General features: G+C 34.9%; 1 protein-coding gene across 3 annotated transcripts in view; it reads right to left on the bottom strand.

Annotated features, from left to right (window-relative positions):
- AGPS (alkylglycerone phosphate synthase) overlaps positions 1 to 22,454 on the bottom strand; it is a 73,003-nt gene that overhangs the window by 26,898 nt on the left and 23,651 nt on the right. For all 3 annotated transcript variants that reach the window (XM_083357020.1, XM_083357021.1, XM_083357022.1), the window contains exons 2-14: positions 18,092 to 18,181; positions 15,872 to 15,962; positions 15,112 to 15,232; positions 14,944 to 15,018; positions 14,148 to 14,219; positions 13,698 to 13,777; positions 11,062 to 11,142; positions 8,626 to 8,751; positions 8,114 to 8,222; positions 6,315 to 6,442; positions 3,389 to 3,440; positions 720 to 796; positions 53 to 165 (exon numbers count right to left, since the gene is read on the bottom strand). In XM_083357020.1, the coding sequence (XP_083213146.1) occupies positions 53 to 165; positions 720 to 796; positions 3,389 to 3,440; positions 6,315 to 6,442; positions 8,114 to 8,222; positions 8,626 to 8,751; positions 11,062 to 11,142; positions 13,698 to 13,777; positions 14,148 to 14,219; positions 14,944 to 15,018; positions 15,112 to 15,232; positions 15,872 to 15,962; positions 18,092 to 18,181 (1,215 nt within the window). The remainder of the gene's footprint in view (positions 1 to 52; positions 166 to 719; positions 797 to 3,388; positions 3,441 to 6,314; positions 6,443 to 8,113; positions 8,223 to 8,625; positions 8,752 to 11,061; positions 11,143 to 13,697; positions 13,778 to 14,147; positions 14,220 to 14,943; positions 15,019 to 15,111; positions 15,233 to 15,871; positions 15,963 to 18,091; positions 18,182 to 22,454) is intronic.

Genomic DNA, 22,454 nt, shown 5'->3' with positions numbered 1-22,454 from the left:
GTTTTAGGAAAATAAATAAAAAGTAGCAGTTATAAAACTTTAAAAATCATACCCAAATTTTGCAGCAATATCATAAACTTGCTTTTCGTGCTGGAGGACTTTCTCTCTGGCACCCTCAAAGACCAATGTAGCAACACATAATACATTGGGATCAAATCCTTTGAACTGTGGAAAGAAAGCACCTGCATTGTATTATCGCAACATACACAGCAAGATCTCCATATTATTGGCACTAAATTCATTTTCATATTACTTTTGGTAAGAAGATCAATTTCTAAATGAAGAAGCATGACATGACTTTTTTTTTTTAAAAAGATGAAATTGAGAGTTCAGTTTTTTACTTTTTCCAGGCACAATTAAAATACAGTACAGTTTCAACTACCAAATATCAACAAATATCATATTTCTTCAAGTAAAATCCAGAAAGAACAAGAGGCCGGGTAGCTGGAGAAAATAAGAGGAACAGCAATGCTGATGTTTCATTTCTATCAGCATGGAAATACAGAAGAGGGATCAATCATTGTCTCATTTTTAAAAATCTCTTTAAAAAAATAACTGCATTTTGGATTGCAAAACACATGTTTTGGTTCATCTGCAAATCACCTGACACTGTTCATTATTAAACTGTCAAGCAGATCCATACTGGAACTACTTTCTTTGAATTATACAAAACTATTTAAAATTTGCATCTCTTTATTGCCAAGATTAAAATTAGATACCTTTGTGATATAAAATTTTTTCAGTCCATCCAGTAATGATGTAAAAATAGAAGCAACCTGTGGTTTAAGAGCAAGACCTAGCCAAGAAAGAAAAAAAAATGTAAGACAAAAGAAAGATGAATAAAGATAATAATAATAGTAATAGTAATAATAATAATAACACCTCCACCAATAGTAATAGGCGCCTTGGGTGCAATCTCAAAACAACTGGAGCACCACTTGAACACCATTGGCATTGACAAATTCGCCATTAGTCAATTGCAAAAGGTGGCCTTACTAGAAAGTGCTTCCATCCTGAGACGATATCTATAATACCATCAAACATCCACATCTGCCTATCCCAGGTAGACAAAAATGAAAATCCAGTCTGAACATCTGGCTGACTGTACAATGATTAATAATAATAATAATAATAATAATAATAATAATAATAATAATAATAATAATAATAATAATAATAATAATGGAAATGTCTGCAATATATTTCCACGGTATACAATGCAATATGTACAGATGTACTTCAAACCAAGGAAATTTTGAGATGTAGGGTGAAACAAAGCATTTTTGTCTGAACTTCAACTTCTTGATCTAGGGTTTCATGATATGTAAATTATACATCACACTAGCCTACTTCCTGGATTTGCATTCTCTCGTATCATTGTATGGTAGCCTTATAAAGACTCAAGCAAGCAGAAAATGTGGAACTTAATTATCCTCCACATTCCCAGGGTTTTGAGGGGGGGGTGAATTACAACTAGCACTGAGGATAAGGTAAAAGGTTTTATTGCAATCTGTGCTTACTCACTGAAGGGATATACTTCAGCTAAGTTCAATTACTTTCTTAAGCTTTTAATGAACAGACTTTTACCATTATTGCTGCTCCTACACTAAGAGACTTCACTTTGGGGACTTTTGTTTGTTTGCTCTCTTGCCATTTTTCATAACCAGGTAAGAAGTGAGGAGGGGAGCTTTTTCTATCACACCCTTTTTACTCTTCCAATTTTATAATCACTATAGGCCTCGCCTATAGTATATCAAAACACAAAGAGGGATTAGAATATTGCAAGTGCCATACAACTGCAACCCTGTCAGTAAAATACTGATGCTAACAGAGCTTTTTAAAAGTAGAGGATTATCCAGCGGCATGTATGTTTCCCATAGATCATCTACTCCAAGCGGAATAGTACTTATTTTCCTTTCTAAAGCCTGGAAGTAGATCTGTGACTAAATCTGGGATTGCACATTTAATTTTTTTTTAAAAAAAAGTTTGTTGCATGATCAAGTACTTGTTCCAATTAGCTGTTCAAGAGATTATAACCTGATTAATCGAACTAACAAATTAATATTACAGTCCTGGCATGTTTTAGCAATATTTGAATTTCAGCAAACCACTTACTAGTTATTAACAGATGAGAAAACAGTAAATGCTGGAACAAATGTAGTGATAGCTACCTCTTTACTGTAGTAAGTTACTGAGAATGACTTACACATCGTGTCTTAGTTTCCTGATTCCTATGCTGGGTTCCAATTTATTTATTTATTTATTTATTAATGGGATTTATATCCCGCCCTATCTCCCGAGGGACTCAGGGCGACTAACAACAACAAAAATTAAAGGTCTCTGCACAGTAAATTAAAATTTAAAATTGAAATAAATTAAAGATTAGAGTTAAAATTGTAAACATAATTAAAATCCCTGTCAGTCCAGGTCAGCCAGGTGGAAAAGGAGTGTTTTGAGGCCGCGGCGAAAGGACCGGAGATCTGGGGCCATCCGAAGCTCAGGGGGGAGCTGGTTCCACAGGGCTGGTGCTCCCACAGAGAAGGCCCTCCCACTGGGGGTCGCAAGCCGACATTGTCTAGCCGACGGTACCCTGAGGAGGCCTTCTCTGTGTGAGCATACTGGGCGATGGGAATTCATTCCCGGCAGCAGATGGTCCTGCAAGTATCCCGGGCCTAAGCCATGTAGGACTTTAAAGGTAAGTACCAGCACCTTAAATCTCACCCGGAGGACAACCGGTAACCAATGCAGCTCACGCAGGAGGGGTGTAATATGGGAGTATCGGGGTGCTCCCATCACTACCCGTGCAGCTGCACTCTGCACCAGTTGAAGCTTCCGGGTGGTCTTCAAGGGCAGCCCCATGTAGAGAGCATTGCAGTAGTCTATACGGGAGGTAACGAGTGCATGGGTGACTGTACGTAGGGCGTCTCGGTCCAGAAAGGGGTGCAACTGGTGAACCAGGCGAATCTGGGCAAATGCCCCCAGATTTACCAAGTCTGACATTAACGGAATTATTTAGGATGTGTCTTAAGTACTTGAGCAAATTCTGTGTGATTTTTGACATTTTTTAAAAGCAAAAAAAAAATACTTATACAAATAATTTGGTAGATATCACTAGCTTTTGCAGTGACAAGAATACACGCCTAATGTTGTCATTTTGTGATAGGCTGGGTAGTTCTTTGAATCTTGACTGCAAAAATGAGCTATGACAATTGACATCAGATGGAAAGACAGTAGAAAGTTGCAGCACAGGAAATAAGTACAGGAAGAATAGACTATAAATTCTAGGATGCGGTTTTTAATTCACCACTTACAATTAAGGAAGGTCTGGTTAGAGAGCACTTAGTACTTCTACAAAAACGATTCCTAAATATTTAGTAAAAAAACCTACCAAACTGAAACTGTACATTGTCCATCAGCCGAATGGATGCAGGAGCACATCGCTATGGGGAAAGAATAAAAGAGTAGTGATGAAAAATACAAATGAAATTGTATCAATGTGCCAGAAAAAAAAGCTGGGATGGAAAAAAGTACTACTGTCCAACCAACTGTTAAAACACCGAACTTCTGCAAAGCGGTTTCATCATTCAGTAAAAAGTTATTCAATAATACCTCAACACCGGGAGTCAGGTTTTTTAAAATTTGAACCATTAATAATATCGTTATATTTGGCCTTTCAAATAAATTGCAGATAATTCAAATATATCTGAGATTCAGTATTATAAAAGATTTTTAATACTGTATTGAACCACAGTCAGCCATAACTGTTTGAGGAGAACACTTTCTAAAACATAATGCCCTCCCGTAAATAAAAATTAATTTTAACAGGTCCAAAAACATTTCAGAAATTTGACAGCAAAGAAAAACCATTGCTTAATTCTGAAGGATGAATTCAACCTTGGTCAAACAGTAAAAGATATATTTCCGTAATTTGCTCTCCCTCTGCAATCTGCCATCCATCCCTTTAAATAATCTGCCCTGGAGAATCAGATGGCTCCCTCCAGCAGATTTTAGGTAGGATGCCTGGAATCGCAACTGCAGGCAGGGAAGGGGAAATATGGTTGGCTAATGTTAAGTTTCACTCAAAGAAGTAATACTTGTAAAAAAAAGGGTATTATGATTTAAAAAAAAGTCAAAAGGTGACCAGAGCGATAAAGAATAAAAGTGATGTAAAAGTAATGAAAAGACAGTGGAAGATTTGAGCATTTAAAGAATACACAGCTGTTCCAAGAGTAGAGAGGAGAAAGGATAAAACGTATATTTCCATGTACTGTATTCCGTCTTCCCCAAAAATGTCCCTGAGGTTTGGGAGACAAGAGTAGTATAAGATCTGGTATTATGGAAAAATTAGAAATGGGGAAGGAGAGAAGGCATACACCTTTGTTTCATTAGGTATCTAAAAGGAATATAAATTAAAAGAAACAAAAGACAAGAAAAAGTGAATAAAATACAAAGGAGTTAACAAAAGATCTACAATGCCTGGGAGATTTCAGCTTTAAAATATATCATTAATTACTTATCTATTATAGAATATATTATAATACTTTAACAAAGTAAGTATCGTTTATTAAATTTTAAAATAAGGATGCTGCTTGCAATTTGAAGTTTCTAATCTACTTTGCTCACTTGAATCTTGCAAAATCTTGAATTTAAATTGTTGGTCTTCGTGATTCATTGTCCGTTTATATTAGTCACTTAAAACTTTATTTTATATATATGTTAGAATTGATTGAAAAAGAAAATTGATTCTTGGTAGAATATTCATTTTAATAGGTGCAATTCTGCCTAACCAAGATAGATTTAGTTTTTCCATCTAGAAATATCTGCTATTATACTTTTCTAACATAGTAGATTTTTTAATAAATAAATAAATAAATAAATAAATAAATAAAATCTTAGTGTCTTACTTTTCTTCTGCTGCTAAGTTTCGTGGTCAGCATTTGAGGTTTTTTTTAAAAAAATTATTCTAGTAACCTTGTACCAAATCATATTGCTGTATATATTCATTAACATTATTAAAACAGAGGCTGTGTTAAGTAATTGTAAATACAACATAATCAGCAAATAATTACAATTTAGGTACTTACATTGCTAATTTTACTCCTGGCATTTTTTTTTTGCCTGCTCTACTGATTGCCAATAGTTCTACTGTAATGCTAATAACAAAATAAACAAGAAGACAGGGGACAATCTTATATCCTACTATTATTTTGGTTTTCTGCTCTTTATTAATACTCTGTATCCATGTCAAGAAATTTGACTAATGCCTTTTCCCCCCAAAAGTGTAAGCATGAAACGCCAAATTGTCAGTAACATTTTTTTGAACTGAAGAAAATAATTTATCTTCAAAAGTGCTTTGCCTTTATCCTCATATTATAGATTTATTTTCATGCATCCCACTGGTCTCTATTTCAGTTATATTAACTATGCTTTTATAAAAAATACTGATTTTAATGTAATAATGGAAATAAAAGGAAAGCCTTTTCTACTTCTGAAAATTTGTCTGCTTATCCCTTTCCTTCTTGTGTCTTAATTCCTTGGATTTATCAGAATAAGAGAGTTCAAAGGGATATAATTAAATACATTAAAATAATTTAATACACTCAACTACAAATTGTTCAGCCATAGAAGCACCATATAAATCCTTTTATAACACTAATAGAAAGCACTGCAGTTTTACCCTTTTACCCAATTCACTCAGTACTGCATAATAAGTTTAATATTTTTTTAAAAAAAACACAATAAAATAACTGATGCTACAATAATATGTTATTCCTAGAAGAGGACACTTTATATTTTAAGTAGCGTAACTCTACTCCAAACATAACATGCAAACAGTAACAGTTTTGTACTTCCAGGTTTAATCATACTGAAGTATAGTTTGATTTGATATAAATTGGATTTAAAATACTCAGGACTAATTCAAGACCTGCTGATTTTGATAAAATTTGCTCACTGACTGAATCTGCATTATCTCTCTTCCACTTTAAGGTTGTTTTAAATGATAAGGCAGAATTGGTTTTATTTTTTATAAAAAAGGAAATAAATTGTTTAAATATTCAAACCATATTGACAGAAGAAATAATTCTATATTTATTATTTGTGGCATCAAGAGATCAATTCTCAAAAACGTAAATTTAAACATTTTACCTAGCCCTCTGTTGGAACTGATTACATTATTGAACTGCAGTTTTAAACATATTCCTCAGCCTGAGAGGCAAGTAGAGTAGGGCACAAGCATGCCATCTAGTGAAAGTATTTGATACTGCAGTTTTTAAAGTGCAATTAAATACGATTTGAAGAGAAGATTACTTTACCTGCTTTGCTATTTCTCTTAAACAGGCCACCCCTTTCTCAAAGTTTGGAAATACTACAGAGCCGTACTTTTGGTATTCAGGGACTGGTCGAATTCTTATTGTAACTTCTGTTATCACTCCAAGGATTCCTTTATAAAAAGAGGAAAATAATCATTTTGCTATTGCAGCTGAAAGACATACAGAAGTTTATGATTTCATACCTATATCCAAAATCCTATTCTACATATTATTTAAAATCATTAAAAAATGGAAACCACACAAAAGTGTAGTTTATTTCTTTAAATATTTCTCATCCTCAAAGCTCTAAATGAAAATGTACAGGGAATTGTGAGGATTAGCCTTCTAAATAGAAAAGTATTTATTTCCTATAGCATATATAAAACTAAATGTTTTATATAATATTGCAGTTGTTATTTAATCCTCTGAAATGTAACTTAAACTCGACATGTGAAATAGATTTGTCAAAGGATCCAGCACAAAGTACTGCTCTAGCACTCATTAAAATGAGAATATTACAGTTTTGTATAAGCAAAATATCTAAATATGTTTTCTAGTATTTTTAATGGCAAATATCAGTTATTTAAAATGGAAATGACTTCTGACTACAAAGAAAAAATAGTCGTATTTCAGAAAGAAACATTTGCAGGTCTACGCAAATGAGCTCACAAAAGTATGTTGATGCCCAATAAATTAATGCCTGTTTCAAAATCCAATCAACATTAGAAGCCACATGAATACAGTGGCTGTGTGGTGATGCATATATATGATTTTATTCTGGCTTAATCCAGTAAGTGAATTCTGCAATTGTGATTTGTAAATGTTACTTTATGGCTAACTGTAATTCTGATCATACAACTTGCTGAAACCATGATTAAATAAAGCATGGTTTTGCACAATGTCTGAACCATGCTATTTATTCAAATCACTTCAACTGAGAGGGTGGCATGGTGTCTTAGTGGTTAAAACATTCAGCTTGTTGGCTGGAAAGCCAGCAGCCTAGGTTTGAGACCCGAGTTCCATGTGACAGGATGAGCTCTCATCCTCACCCCAGCTTCTGCCAACCTAGCAGTTAGAAAGCATGCAAATATAAGTAGACAAATAAGCATGTGGGAAGGTAACAATGCTCCATGACATCATACTGGCCACATGACTGTGGAAATGTCTTTGGACAGTGCTGGTTCAATGGCCTTGAAATGGAGATGAGCACCGCCCGCTATAGTCGGCAACAACTAGCAAAATATAATCCGCAGGGACTCCTCCAACCGAGAGTTACTAAAATCTGACTAGTCATTAATTTGTGCTAATTATTCCTCAATATGTTTATTTGGTTCAGGCATCAAACATATTAAGGCTTTACAATTGAGACTGCAACTTGATATCTCCAAGTATCAGTGTTAAACTATTGAGCAGAATGCTATCTCATGGAAATGTACCAAGCTCTTTCCTAATATATAGGCTCACAAAACAGAGCTATGCTGTTTTGTGTTGAATTGTGTGAGTCAGATGACCACAGTGGCACTCGCAGGAAGTGAGAGACATGTGGGCAGAATGACCGCAGCAACGCTGACCTATTGTGACACAGGCCCTGTTTCCTTTTATATGTCAGTACAAAAAAGAGCAGAGCTTGTGGTGTAACAGTGTATTGCTGCACTCCATATTTTGTTGAAAAACTTTGCAAATGTCCACGATTGCATAGTTTAGTAAAATTCCTGTTCCTTCAATCAGAAGTATTAGTTAAATATCTTGTTATAGAAATATGTGAAAAGCAAGAAAGTATTGCAGATTTTTAAAAATTATACCTTCAGATCCTAAAATGAAATGATGAATGTCAGGTCCTGTTGACATGCGTGGTCCTTGACAATTTTTTTGGATTACGCCTTTCGGTGTTACCATTTTTATATGAACCACCTGTATAAAATAGAGAGTCTGCTTAGTACTACATATAAATGAGAGTATATAAAATATGCATGTATATTAAATTCTGAGGAAAAACTAATCGACATCCTATTTTGCCACTGTAGATAACAAAGGAGAAACTGATCACAGAGAAGTTAGTATAACACTAAAGAACATATCTAGTAAAAAAAATGTTGATGCCTCCTTAATTCTTTTCCTCCCTAACCCCAAAACACAGATCAGTATATACATTATTTTCTTTTCATATGTGTCAAATAAATCCAGCATTTGTTAACCACTAAACTACATTAATGATTTTTTTTCTGTGTATCAGCTAATATTCATTAGTAACAGAAAAATACAAATGCAGAAGTTAATTTTTGAAAAAAAAAAAAGAATTATAGAATGTGTTTACCAGATCTTCAATATTTCCATAAACATTTTTCTTCATGCCTGATGCTCGGGTGGCTACCCACCCTCCGAGAGTACTAAATTCCATCGAATCTGGTTCATGGCCTGTACAATAACCACTTTCACCAAGCTAAAATTAAAAAAACAACATTATTTTAACCATTTTTAGCTGCTGCATTAACTTCCACTGCAAAGTTCAGTTTTGTAAAAGCTTTAAAAGTTACTTCACTTAGTGACCATTTGAAGTTACAACGAAACTGAAAAGCGACTTATGACCGTTTTACACACTTACAACCACCACAGCATCCCCGTGTTCATGTGATCAAAATTTGGACACTTGGCAACTGGTTCATATTTATGATGGTTGCAGTGTCTCGGAGTCATGTGGTCACCTTTTATACCCTGACAAGCAAAGTCACATGATCAAAACTCAAGAGCTTGGCAACTGGCACGTATATACGACAGCTGTACTGTCCTAGGGTCATATGATCACCATTTGTAAGCAACTCAGCCAGCTTATGACAAAGTGATAATGGGGGAAGCCAGATTCACTTAATGATCACATTACTGGTCATAAGTTGAAGAGTACCTGTATTCTACTTTTTCCTATTGAATTATGTTCAGACAATGCTGGGGAATATATTTGAACTACTATCAACTTCTTCTTGCTTCCAATGCTGAAACAATAACAGCTGGATGATAGTGAACATGACATTATATTGAATAAGTGGTGGTACTGTCAGTCAGAAGAAACAAAATGCATTCAACTTGTCCTGGTGGTTGTACTCCACATGGAATAGTAAATGTGTAGTCTAGTAATGATACTTAACTCTATGGATATCCAGATGGTGATGGCATCTGGATATCCAATTTTATACTTTTCCTGAACCATATCTTATTCATATCTTAATTATTACCTAGGTAGACTACTGGAATGTAGTATTTGAAAGTTCCCCCAAAGAGTAAAATATTGCAGGTAGGGAATTCTAGAGGTAAAATATGCCTAAGGGTAGTCCTTGCTTAGTGACCATTCACAGTAAACGCAATCATGGAAAAATAACTGTGCAACCAGTTCTTGCACTTACAATCTTTAGGTAAAGGTAAAGGTTCCCCCGCACATGCGTGCTAGTCGTTTCCAACTCTAGGAGCCAGTGTTCATCTCTGATTCAAAGCCGAAGAGCCAGCGCTTGCCCGAGGATGTCTCCGTGGTCATGTGGCCGGCATGACTAGATGCCAAAGGCGCACGGAACGCTGTTACCTTCCCACCGCAGTGGTCCCTATTTTTCTACTTGCATTTTATGTGCTTTCGAACTGCTAGGTTGGCAGAAGCTGGGACGAGTAACAGGTGCTCACCCTGTTACACGGTACTCGGGATTCGACCCGCCAAACTGCCCACCTTCTGATCGACAAGCTCAGCGTCCTAACCCACTGAGCCACCGCATCCCTTTACAATCTTTGCAGGTCTCTAAAGCAAAGGAAAACTGAACTAAGATCATAAGGACAGTCATAGTTTCACTTAGTGACCATGCTGCTTAACAACTGAATTGCCAGTACCAATTGTGATTGCTAAACGAGGTATACTGAAATACTCGACCTTTTGTGTAAAAATGGGAGACACAATTCACTGTGAATCATGTTGGGGGAGTGCACGAAGGGAGGCTCAGACAATCTCATTGTACACATGTTGTACTTTGATGATAAAGGTTGATTTGATTTGATCCTTGGACCTGATTATCTAGGGACTATCTACTTTGATATGAACATATCTACCTATCAACAAGACATGTCATCTAAGAAATTGTCCTAGCTTTCTGTTTCTTCATCTATTTAGCAAGTAAGAAAGGCCTGCTGTATGGTATCAGAATTTTAAATCAGGGGATCCACATAACTACCATTACATAATTCATCCCAAATTTTTTTTTAAAAAAAACTTCAAACATTTAATATCCTTTGAAGAGAGTCTGGGCAAAGGTACCACTAAATGTACCATGAATTCACAATTAGGTTGTAGATTCCCAAAGTACATGTTATTTAAACCAGAATTCATTACTACTACAAAAGTGTCAAACATTTTATTTTAATAAGAGCCTTTTGTTCTTTTAATAAGCCATTCTACTTAGTACCCGTATTTCATTATTTGACTGCATAACTTTCTTCAAGATGATAGCTTATTCTGGAGCTAAATGGAAGATGATAGAAACGTTCCCAAAGATAATAACAATGTTGTTTCTGGTCAGTGACAGAAAAAGGCAATTTTTAACATACATGTTACATCTGCTAAGATTAAAATAAACAGAAGAATTAATAACATAGCAACTGCCATTAGCCTGACTATAATACGCATAACTGTTCAAATATATTTACTTTATGAGCCAATATATGGCAGTATATTTGGGGCTATAAAAATACCAGCATTCTCAAAGGTATAGGTTGATGATACCTGTCTTTCCAATTCTTGGCCAACAATGCCAGCATCAATGTGCGCAGTTAAATTTTTCTCATCTATCCAGTGAATCCTGTTCTATTACAAAAAAAAAAGACTTGTGAAAAAATACATTTAATTATTTAACAAAACACAGTTAAAATCAATGATTAGTACAACAGTAGGCATTAATTGTGTGAAAACCCCACCATTCCAGGAATGGAATGTTCCATTTCTAAACGCAGAGTTTTGCATAGCTATAAAGACAATAAATCAATAGAGACAAGAAGATGAATGCATCCTGTCTATTTGCATTGCTGAAATTGCACATATGAGGAGAAAAACATTAGTCAGAAATTAGAATCCATACATTCTTTGAAGAATTAAGGAATTAATGAGATGAGGTTGAAATCAAATTTCACCTTATTTCAATTAACTGCAGATGTCAAAATAATTCTAAAGTGACAATATACCAAAGACAAGGCCTTCAGAATAGTGAAAAAGTTGCAGTAGCAGAAATTATTTTATTTCTTACATTCAGTCTTGTTCAAGACATGATTTTCAAGAAGAAAATGGTAGACTCGGACCAATCTGAAACTCTTTTGTGTAAGTTTATCCCTTATATTATACTCTGATATCCATCTATGAAAGTAATATTATGAATACTGAACTGGGGCCAGACCTAACCTGCTTTTATTGAATGTAGGTTTCTCAAACTGTTCCTCCACTAGAGCTTAATCCCGCACAATAATTCCTTGATAAAAGAATTTTTACCAAGCTCTTACACAACATGGTCTTCATTTTATCCACCGTCTCTCTGTGTGGATAAAATTTGCAGTATTTAGCAGGATCAGCCTTAAAGTTATATTTTCCATTTATTCATACAGCTATCCCCAAACAGCTTCAAGGTATGCAAAATCATTTAGGCTTTGTCACTCATAACCTGGGAGGGAAACCAGACAGCTAGCAATTACTTAAAACACAGGCAATGGTGAAGGAGAGGCATGAGGGATATGGACTGCACATTTCATGCTAATATTGTTTTCTACCAACTCAAGGATGTTTATTTATTTATTTTATTTTTATTTTAATTCCATTTATATCCCGCCCTTCTCCGAAGACTCAGGGCGGCTTACAAGCTTAGCAGTAGCCTTCATTCTATGTATATGCCTGCTTATTAGGGCTTTCACACACCCCCGCAAGCGGCATTATTACAAAGTCAGCTTAATTGCCCCCAACAATCTGGGTCCTCATTTTACCTACCTCGGAAGGATGGAAGGCTGAGTCAACCTTGAGCCTGGTGGGACTCGAACCTGCACTAATTGCAGACAGCTGGTGTTACGTAAGGAGGCATTAGCCCACTGCTCCACCAAGGCTCATGTGTGGGGAAAGAGAACAATCCTACTAGGAGATTTTACAAAGAAGAATGGAATTGGTAAAATCAGTTTTCTTCTCCTTCTCCTCATCTGTCTAGACTACATCTGAATGTATTTGTAGCGTCAGGAGGGATGAGAAAATCCTGCTTGTCAGTGTAAATCCACTACCATGATGTTGGGTTTCATCCAAAGAAAAGTGATAAACTAATATTTCAGTAATGCGTGAAATCACATCTCAGTCTAAAAAAACCAGTCTTGGCAGCACATTAATTTGTTCTGACAAAACATTCACAATTTTCTTGATTGAATTTTATGTCTTTAACTACTGCATCAGTTTTGAACCCTAAAGGTTTTTTTTAAAGTGAACTTTATGCAGTAAACAGCAACAAAGTGAGCCTGGGAATATAAACTATAAAAATATTTAATTGCTTACTCTATTATTTATTGCCACTGACAAAGTGCCAGTCTAAATTGTAGCCTTATTTTCATTGATTACTATTAAAGAATCTGGATGGTCAGGATCATGAATCAGATTCAGCGGGGTTTTCCACAATCTGGATCCTACTTTTTCAAATCACAAGTGCTACAAAATCCAATGTATTTGATGGTATGTAAAATGAGGTGATAAAGCTGTCTCCTAATTTCCTATTTCATACTGCTATCAACTAGCAATGATGTTTCAACTTATAGATCTGATCTCACAAAAAATATGCAGCCATATTTTAATCACATTTTTTCCTTAACATCCAATCAATTGGTTCCCTTGTGTGATCCTTGTAAGCAGAGTGCTTAACAGCTTCTTCACATATATTAAATAAAGGCTTTTTGCTATTTCAGAATCTACTGAAATTAACTGATGAAGATGTCATTGTTCCAGAGGGAACTTTCTCTCATCACATCTATATCAATATATACAACATCAAAGTTAATTTTCAAGTTTTAGGTTAAATGGATGAAATGCAATTAGCAAGATTAATATTCATTGTTTAAGTTATCCTGATTCTCAAGACCAATATTGTGAATGCTCCTATTGGAAAACTACTGATCACTTACTGAAAATATTTTACAAAATCATCATGTTATTGGTGCAGGAGATGCAATTTAAAGAATTCTTATCAAATAACTCGTGAGCAATAATGGGCTTGAAACTTAAAAAAAAATAGATTAAAGTGTTTAGTTATGTAAACTACTGTTTCATAACTACTCAGCATAAAGATCCCAGAGTGATGATGATCTGACATTCTGTGAAGTTCACTTGAAATTGTTTTGTACACATACCATTTGTGAAGTGTCTAGTGAAACAATAGTTCTTTTTTCATCAGGAGGACACTGAAGTGCACTGGAAACGCTTGTGCCTCCTACAGATATGAGAAACAGACCAATTTATATTTCATTTCTTACCTCACTATTAGTGCCTTAGATTATATTTTACAACATCCACTGACAGAATAGAGAATGCTATGAATCAAATTTCGATGTGAGCAAAAGATGAAGTGGGGATGAGACCAAGGAGAACAATCCCAAGTCCCAAATATTTATGGGATTTAGATAAAGGATACATATAAAGATTTCCATAAACAAAATAGCATATGGCCAAAGGTATTTGCTATTAAAATTAAAAAATTCTATTTGACATATCTTAAGATACTATGCCCTAATAGTGCTTTAGACTAGAGCCTGGCTTAAAAAACAATTATTTTTTAAAATGTTAATAGCTTTATTACTTACCACCATAAGGTATAATACAAATATTATGCTTGCAGGCTATTTCCACAATTTTAACTACATCATCATGGCATTCTATAAAAATGAACAAAATATGAAGCGTTTAAAATATTACATTTTAACATAAATTACTGAATAATACAGCTAATCCCAAAACATTTAGAAGTCAGTTTTCTATTTATTAAAATACTTAATTGTATTAAAAGAATAAAGTCTACCAATATTTCTGACAGCCTTTAGACTGAAAAGAATCGTAATACAAAATAAGCATTAACTATGGGAGAAAATAAGATGTTAGCCTCCTTTTAAAAACAGCTTTGAGCCCAAACTATAAACATTTTAAAATGTATATGTTGTTTAAAAAATTCATGACATCAAAGTAGTTTGGATTAACCAATCACAATACAGAATTGTTACAGTTCAAATATCGAGTTGCAGATTCAACAGAATTTCAAAAAAAAAAAAAGCTCAAACAAAATAAAAAGCAGTCTAGTCCAAGAGTCTTGAAAGAAGCTTGATTCTTAATATTTAAATTAATAATTTGATAAGTCTTCTAGGAAAGTGCAAATAGAGGCTGTATTTTTATAACAGTTTAACCAACATGCAACATAAACATTATTGGCAGATTTCCAGGCTGCTTTTCTGGACTACTTCTCTAATACATACTTCGTATTCTGAGACTTCTGTAAATTGTTTCTCAATTCCCTTTTTTTTCAAAATTGAAAATACTGTTACGTAAGTTCAGTAAGAAATGCAACAGGGAAGTGCAAGAATGAGCAAAATATTCTGAATAGCTTACCTGGCCATACCACTACATCAGGAACCCGCTTAAACATTCCTTCCCTGAGCAAAAAAACCTCAAATAAGCAATGACCTGAAATACAAGGTAAAAATAAGTCTCACAAAGACATCAAATGTTGAAAGCAAGCAATTAAGAAATTATTTTGTGCGTGTTGATTTTGCTTACCATGGGCTCTAAAAAGTCTAGATTCCGCTTCCTGTGTATATGAAATTTTAGCATTTTGGAGGTCTTGGAGAAATTCTTCACTTGCAACAGAGGGAGGTATATCACTGATATTTATGGATGTCTTCAAAGTTAAAAAAAAATTCCAGTGTATTTATTCAGAAACAAAGAAGTCACCTCAGAAGAGCATCATTTTCAAATATGCTGCAGGAAAAGCAATTCTGACCATCTTGCCAGCATCTCTCTTTTAGCAAACCAATTACCTTTTCCCTTATTTTACCAGCTCATCACACTCACACAAAAATCCTTTGGAGTCGTCTCTGGAGGAGATTTTAGGTGGATGCACAGAAATAATGAACAACTGAAGTTTATTGCTAAACAAAGAGAAATGTATGTGTGGTACGGTTCTTAATACTTTTTATACCACACTTCTATTCAGAGACCTCCAGAGACAGAAGAATGAACTTTTCTCTAAGGTAGACATGTTGAAATACTGCAACAAATTAAAATCGGTAATCTATCAATGTACGAAAGTAGAAGTTTTAAAGCAAGCAATCTCTGCTTAAAATTTTTTGAATTAACCGATTATATTTTCAACTACAGATCCTCATTGACAAGCTAGCATCCAGCAAAAATCTTTATGTCAGAGTTGCAGAAGGACAGTGGACAAAATAAGCAGTTGTATGTTTTAACTGAGTGATATATAAAGAATTTATTACAGGATAATGATTAAAAAACACACACAGCCCATGTATTCACTTACTTTAGGGGTGGTTTTATGTTCCAAATTTCCACCAAGATTTTTCTCTAACCAATCTTTCAAAAGTGGGAATACCAGTCCACCTATTTGGTACCTGAATCCAAAAGAATTTTCATCAGTTCATTCCAGAGTGAAAACTAGTACAAACCTTGTGCTAATTTCTTTATTCAGATATATACAAGCAGCAGACATATAATTTCTAGAAATAAAAGTCCGAGAGTCTGGTAAGATGTGGATCTTAAAATATCAGTCATAACAAACTATGTAGAAATTTAAGATCTGAAACTTTAAGTATGAAGTAACCTTGCCAAGAAATATTGCTCTGATTTTTGTAACAAAAACATCAACTCAAAAACTTTTTAGAATTCTGTCATGGTCAAATACAGAAATAAGAGCCACATAATTTTTAAGTTCAGATAAAGCATTCCACTGTATGTTAAGCAAGCTATAGGACAAATCCCTGTGCTGATTACAGCAAATCAAACATAGAAGCAGATTATGAATAGCTTTTGCAATGGAGGGGAACAGTAATAGAATTTAGTATTGGCATAAGTATTGTTTCATTATTAATGTCACTTGTTTTCCAATGACAAATTATTCAAGAAATTAAAGACTGAATGTAGTCAGGAGATTTTTGCACTGAGCTTGCAAACAAAATTAATGTTGCTGCCTAATGTATCTTGTGCCTAAAATCATTGCCCAAATATGCAAACTGATGCATACTGGGACAAAACCAGTTACAGGTAATCCTCATTTAGTGGCCACAATTGGGATGGCAAATTCAGTCATTAAGCAAAATGGATGTGAAGTGAAACCGTAACTGTGCTTATATTTCTTCAGCTTTTCTTTGCTTTACAGACGTCATAATGCAATAAGTCACAGTTACTTTTTCATCAACTTCATAACTGTGAACAGTTGCTAAACAAGGTAATTATTAAATGAGGTCCACTTGTATATGTAGAAAAGGTCCTTGGGCTTCCACATACTTGCATGTTATAACTGACAAGAGGTAATCTTAGGAATGGGACTGAAATAAAATATTACTAAATTAAAATACATTTAAAATACTGCAAAAAAAATCAAGAATACATGCTTTTTGGAAGCATTGTTTAGGGTTACAAATTTATCTACTACTTTATTCCTTTAGAAAACTACAGATTATTAAAATAACTGGTTAGAAGTTCACAAGAAAGGGCACCTTTATTTTCTGAAAACATGAACATCTGAATCTTTTCAAAAATTATTTATGTCTTTAGAACAGCCAAAAGTATAAATTATTTTTGTTATCTATTTTCTAAAAAGAGATGACAAAGTTAACAAATGGATAAGGGTTAAAATCTTAATTCAGAAACAATATAATCAAGATATTTCTGGTTCACTCAATGACAACAATAGCTAGAAAATTCAGGAGACATAAATAAAAAGTATTTCTTTGTAGAATGCATAATTGTGTTGGTACTTTTAGATAATTTATTACCGCAGAATTTGATAAAGATGGTTTAGATGAATTTAATAGCAAATATATGTAGGTCGGTGTTGAATTGTGGACTCAGATTTCAACCGTGGAACTATAAACAGGAGCAAAATCCACATTCATCTATACCAGGGGTCAGCAACCTCGGCTCTTTTATGACTCGTGGACTTCAACTCCCAGAATTCCTGAGCCAGCTATGCTGGCTCAGGAATTATGGGAGTTGAAGTCCACGAGTCATAAAAGAGCCGAGGTTGCCGACCCCTGTTCTATACTGATAAAGTTACGTAGTCGGATAATGAAACATTTGCAAGAAAACAACTAAGGACTCAACTGACAACTTTAAGTCGCATTTAGATTAATGTGTGGAAGGTAAACAGCATATGCCCAAACAAGTCCAACAATAAATAAACTCTAGATATAATTACTTCCTAACAAAGAAAGGCTACTCCAAAGTTAATTACCTATATGCTTCAGCAAATCAACCATATTTGTCTGTGATTATGTATATGGCAGTTTGCAGCTGAAATGTTTGATAAAAGCAGAATATGACAGAATTGCTATTGCTCATTCACACTGGAAAAGAGGAGAGTTGTTTGTGTCACAGAGAATACAACATGGATGCATAACAATGTTATATTTCTTGGCTTTCAATGTTAGTACTCATTTCTTACAATATGTCATGACTTCAGTGTAGTCATCTTTCCGAAAAGAAAAGAAATTATATATCTTACTGTATCCATAGCCGTTACCTTTTTCCGGTGAATTCTCCTTGACCCTTCTTATTGAAAATGAATTTTGAGTCATTGTATCCCCATCCATTCCACTTTAAAACTTCTTGCCTTAAAGGGAATTGAGGATTAAAAAAAATGTGCTGTTAATTCAATATTTTCAACTTGTTCGATAAATTAAATAGCACTAAGACATTTTTTTTCTTCAATCTTTATTTTGCTCTCTGGCAGAAATGGCAGTTGTTATTCAACGCTCCTGAAGACATGTCACTAGGGGAAGGCATCTAATAGGTTTTCCATCCTATGAAAATAAATAATCTTCCTTCTTCCTAATTCTGTTAGAACAATTTAATGCCAACAGATATTCACCTGATAAAGAAGACTGCTGAGCTGAGAAGCATAGGCAATAATAAATTTGCAGACCTTGTCAAGTGCTTCCAAATTCTTTATTGTCTCAGCTATATAGTCTAAAAGGTATATTCTCTAGTAAACTATTAATAGCAACAACTACTACCATATATATAATATTATATTTATAGGCAGAAACAAAAACAAATCAATGAGCAGAGGTTTGTGAATATGAAATATATCTCAGCAGGAAGAATCGGGTTAAATGTGACAGCCAAAAGGACTCAAAATGGAAAAGTAAAAAGTAAGAGATATCCAAACAATCCTGAGAAAATCTGAGTGTCTCTCACTGGATAAAGTACCAGAAACTTTATCTGAAAATAGTAACGTTCCTTTTCCTTAAATATTTCAGTTTGAAGACCACCAAAGTGGTAAACTGGCTTCTGTTTTAGCTTTTCCAGTAAGTAGGATTTCTCTCCATCACTTTTTTTTGGACTTTATTCTAACCTGAGAAATAATTTAGGCAGGAAAAAAAGCAGAAAAACATTTTCTTCTTTTCCTGACTATAAGCCAAGAGGAACACAAAGAAAATGTTTGTTTTACCAATCTCCATATTCTGACTTCATTGAAATTTCAATTTAATTTTTAAAATGTGTTACATTTAGTTTACAATGCAGAAATGAATGTGCCTGTTGCTGAACTGTTCTGTGAATATATAAATACAGTTTTTAAAAGCCTGTACGGTATAATGTTATAGCACATCTTGAAAAAAAATAAAATCCTCCAAACATGATTAATTGAAAAGGAGCTAGTTCTCTTCAGAGTGATTCCCCAAGTATGTATCTGCTTTAATATTAATGAAAATTATAAATCATTATTCAATGTCGAAAACAATTTTTAAAAATAATTTTCACAAGTATCTGCTTTAATATTAATAAAAAGTGTAAATCATTATTCAATTTTGAAAACAATTTTTAAAACCAATAATTACTCTGTAATATGTGCTCTCTTTGAATCAGCTCTCTGCTTTTATTTCTCAAGATCAGACAACATTGACTAGGTGCTGCCACCTGGTGTGATACAAGCGTCAACTGTATTTCTACAAAATAAAATTACACTGAGAATTGATGAATAGGCCTTACAGATATACAGCAAAGATCTGCTAGATCAGACATGTCAAACACAAGGCCCGGGGGCCAGATCCGGCCCGCAAAGTGGTTTCATGCGGCCCGCGAAGCCATCCTGGAAACAGTGAGGGAACGGCCCCCACTGCCTTGGCCCTGGCCCAGAGACCCTCCTTCTGCCAGAGACCCTCAGATCTGTCCCACTCCTGCCCAGGCCCCCATAGGCACCCTTGATGCGAACGATGTAGAGCTGGCCACGCCCACCCAGTAGGTTATATGCACTCTAGCCATGCCCACCCAGTAGGCCACGCCCTCCCAGGCCACACCCACACGGCCCCCTGAGGGCAACCCCAATGCTGATGCGGCCCTCAATGAAATTGAGTTTGACACCCCTGTGCTAGATAGCAGCACTTTCCCAAGGTTTACCGATTTTGAAAAGTGAAGTAGGGCTGCTAGATGGGAAACGATCAGAAAAGCTTAAGACTGCAGGCCAGAGTAGAAAAGTTAAGGGGAAGAGAGGGAAATGCCCCAGAAGACTAGAGAGGTTGAACAATTTTTCACGCTGTAGCCAAGAAAATAACATGGAGATGCCTGTGAAGTCAAGCTCAAGGAGACCTTATTAAACAAACGTGCACATTTTAAAAATAAAAACGTTCGTTAAATACTGTAGAATATTCCTGACAGTGGTTTACACATTAAAAGCAAATCTTCTTGAGGAGTGACATTAATCACACTCATCTAGGTATGATAAAATAACTGGAATTTACTCACAAAGTTTTTCAAAAGGGATGTGCATATATATGCGAAAGGTGTTCATTAGCAATATGCTAAGCAGCCACGATTCAGTCCAATCCAATCAGTGATTAGATTTAATGTGAATTGTAGTTATGAAGGTAACAAATTTAGTTTGTAATAAAATAAAAATAAAGACTTGATATAATATTCTACTAATATATGATCATGTGCAGATCTGTTGACTCCAGGTAGAATGCAAATACCGTAATATCCTAAAAACCCTAACCATGCTAAGAAACCACCAAGGATGAAAATACACTCCTACCAAATTTGCTACTGCAAATAAACCAGCAGGAGACCCCACACTCACTCACTCAGACACTACTACTTGGGTAGTGAAACATCTATAAGCAAACAACCAAGCTCAGAGAACACCAAGGACTCCAAAATTCAACCCTGAGTTACAGATATCTTCCTTCTCTTGGGAGATTTACCTAGGAAGTACTGTATGTTAGCACCTTTCATGTTATCATCATTGTAATTATTATTTTTAATGATACACGCATAGTACAATTTCTTACTATGTTTGTAAGCTATCTAAATTTGTTTCATCAAAGCAACACGGAAACACTGGCAATAATGATGAAGCATCAAAATCTTCTAAAATGTGGTTAGTTATTCAGGATTGATGCCCTTGCTGCTTCTATAATATTTAACATTCACACGAAACCACTGGATGAAGTAATTTGATGACACAGAGGCAGATAACATCCAGGTCAACCAATTGATGCTGTCAAAGTTCTATTGTAACACTTGGAGTCATTTAGGAACACATTTGCTAGGGCGAATTCTAGCAAGATTATGGGCACACAAGTTTCTGAAGATATTCCAAATTTTTCCATAGTAGTTCTGGATAGGCTAGCACTTGTCCAGACAAAAATTGCGTGCAATTTGGAGGTCCTTTGGACACTCAACTCCTAATTGAAGAGCAAATGGTAGCTGTAGCCAAGAGGGTATTTGCACCAATTCACCTTGTTTGCTAATTGCATTTATTCCTGGATTGTCAGGCTCTTCTCAAACTCACTCATGTTCATTCACAGAAGGTAATACAGAAATCTGACAAGAAACTTCATTGGAGGCAGAGGTGAATTAAACAAGATGTTAAGCAAGCAATTTAAAATTTTTACTGGCAATTTCTGATGCTTAAAGCAGAACTGATAGCATTTCCATACATCAGAGTATAACAGAAATTGCAATAGACACAATTCCCCATTTCCCAAAGACCTACTTAAACAAAAGATTGTAGGAATATTAATATTCATAATGTAGCATTACAGGTAATCCTGGACTTACAAGCATAATTAAGCCCAAAATTTCTGTTGCTAAGTGAGACAGTTGTTCGGTGAACTTGCCCCAATTTACGACCTTTCTCACCACAGTTGTAAAGTGAATCACTGCAGTTGTTAAAATTAGTAACACAACTGTTAAGTGAATCTGACTTCCCCATTGATTTTGCTTGTCAGAAGTTCGCAAAAGGTGATCACATGCCTCTGAGACATGCAACTATTATAAATGAGTCAGTTGCCAAGTGTCTGAATTTTGATCACATGACCATAGGGGTCCTACAACAGTAGTGTGAAAAGTGGTCATAAATCACTTTTTTCTGTCCCGTTGTAACTTTGAACAGTCACTAAATGAACTGTTGTAAGTCTAGGACAGGGGTCGGCAACCTCGGCTCTTTTATGACTCGTGGACTTCAACTCCCAGAATTCCTGAGCCAGCCAAGCTGGCTCAGGAATTCTGGGAGTTGAAGTCCACGAGTCATAAAAGAGCCGAGGTTGCCGACCCTTGGTCTAGGACTACCTGTCCTTTAAAATTTAATAAATAGGGAAAAAAGTTACAAAAAGTTGAATCACACACAGCATCCACAAGGCGGCATTATTTCCCTGTAACTGAATGACAGCCAAATTCTCTTTTAATCAGGTAAGTTTTCCCAACAAAATAAATTCATGTTAAATATAAAGACACACCATTCATTTGCTAATGCATAAAAAGTATATTACATCAGACGTCAAAACATGCATTTTTTTTCATCCTATTCATTGCTTTCTTTAGTGACTGTGTAGCTAACAAATATTTCAGATTATTTTTGGATTTCATTTCTAGATTCAATTCCT

Source organism: Vipera ursinii (assembly GCF_947247035.1).
Source record: "Vipera ursinii genome assembly, chromosome: 1".
Taxonomy (NCBI): domain Eukaryota; kingdom Metazoa; phylum Chordata; class Lepidosauria; order Squamata; family Viperidae; genus Vipera; species Vipera ursinii.
The sequence above is the reverse complement of the archived record's forward strand: the minus strand, read 5'-3'. Positions and strand labels throughout refer to the sequence as shown.